Source organism: Bison bison, unplaced genomic scaffold, assembly GCF_000754665.1.
Source record: "Bison bison bison isolate TAMUID 2011002044 unplaced genomic scaffold, Bison_UMD1.0 scf7180017858560, whole genome shotgun sequence".
Lineage (NCBI taxonomy): Eukaryota > Metazoa > Chordata > Mammalia > Artiodactyla > Bovidae > Bison > Bison bison.
In genome coordinates, this window is record NW_011489132.1 from 19,939 (window position 1) to 21,412 (window position 1,474).

Genomic DNA, 1,474 nt, shown 5'->3' on the forward strand with positions numbered 1-1,474 from the left:
CAGCGGGTCTCGCAGAGTTGGACCCAAGTGAGCGCACACACCCGTAAGTCTACTGCCCTGCCCCAAGCGCCACGTCACGCCCACTGCCCCCAGCCCAGGGAGTCACCCTCTGGAACCTTGTGTTTGGCATTTGCTTGCAAGAAGATCATTCCCCAAACCCACCGGAGTAGGTCCCACCTGTGGGGGCTGCATCCCTGGGGGGCCCCGCCCTCAGCCCCGCGGGGTGGGGAGCAGGTACTGCCTCTGCCCTGGGAGCTCTGGCCACCGCAGCCCACCCAGTCCTGGAGCCCACTGCCTGCCACCTGCCCGTGCTGGGCTCTGCACTCGGCGAGCAGCCTCCCGCTGTCGGGAGCGCCAGCACTGGGCCCGCCCCGAGTCACAGGGTAGCCAAGCAGGAGGGCCCACAGGAAGGTGCTCACAGGACAGAGCCCGGTCCCCGCGCTGCAGCAGCAGGGCCGGGCAGCAGGACTGGCCAAGGCCTTGGGCGGGCTGACGTCCCTCCCTCGAGGCTCAAGGCTCCGGGGCCCTGCACATCAGTCATGGGGGCCTCCCAAGGGCAAGGGCAGGGTGGACAGCCACTCCATCACCACTGCGGCCTGGCCTCCCCACCAGAGATCTGAGTGCGGGGCCTTCGCGGACCACGCCGTCATCCCTCAAGAGGAGGCTGAAGGCGGCCTTGCTGTGACAGTCCTGTCTGGGCCTGCCAGGGTCATCGTCCCTGATGTGGGGGTGGACAGGGCCGGGGCAGGCAGGAAGGAGGGCCAGGCCTCCTGCTGGGCCTAGAGAGGGCCGGCTTGTTCCGTCACCAGTTTCCAGGGGGAGACAGACCCCAGCCCCTTGAGGCCCCCAGGAGTCTGGTCCAGGACCGCCCCCCAAGCCCCTGTGGGGGCCTGGGGCCTGGGGCCTGGGAAAGGGCAGCTGGTAGGAATGGGCTGCGTGCACGGGGAGGGAGGCCCCCCAGGCTCCTGCGTGGACCAGGGCCTCAAGGACAGTGTCTCTGGGCCCCGAGGGGGCCTCTGTGACGACAGCAACAACAGACGCACGCTCATCTCAGGGTGTCGCTCTAAAAGGGCGAGGAGGAGGACTACTGGCCTGGAGACGGCCCTCCCAGGACAGCCGGGACCCCCAAAGCCCGCGTGTGGCTCCCCAGTGCCAAGCCCCGGCACCGTCTGAGGGCCTTCCCAGGGCGGCCTGTGGCCAGGGCGGCGCCGGACCAGGGCAGGGAGGCGCAGGCGTGGGGATTGGAATCCTTTATTGACAGGCGCCAAGTCAGCCTCAGGGCCCCCCTCGGGCTGCAGGGCTGCCGGGCGGTGGCCGGGGGTGAGGGGCCTAGGACTCGGTCTCGAACATCTTCTTGCGGCCCTCCATGCCCGACTTCTCCTCGATGTTCTTCCTCCAGTCGCCCACGTCCCGCAGGTCGCGCTCCTGCAGATGGGACAGGGCTCAGGCCGGCGCCCCGCCTCCCTGACCCCCA

General features: G+C 69.4%; 1 protein-coding gene across 1 annotated transcript in view; it reads right to left on the minus strand.

The window, feature by feature from the left end:
- Window positions 1-1,235: 1,235 nt before the first annotated feature.
- LOC104979801 (troponin I, fast skeletal muscle-like) overlaps window positions 1,236-1,474 on the minus strand; it is a gene marked incomplete at its 5' end in the record, with an annotated part of 1,133 nt that continues 894 nt past the window's right edge. Inside the window, one exon of the mRNA XM_010828333.1 lies at window positions 1,236-1,442. Within this exon, the coding sequence (XP_010826635.1) occupies window positions 1,330-1,442 (113 nt within the window). The remainder of the gene's footprint in view (window positions 1,443-1,474) is intronic.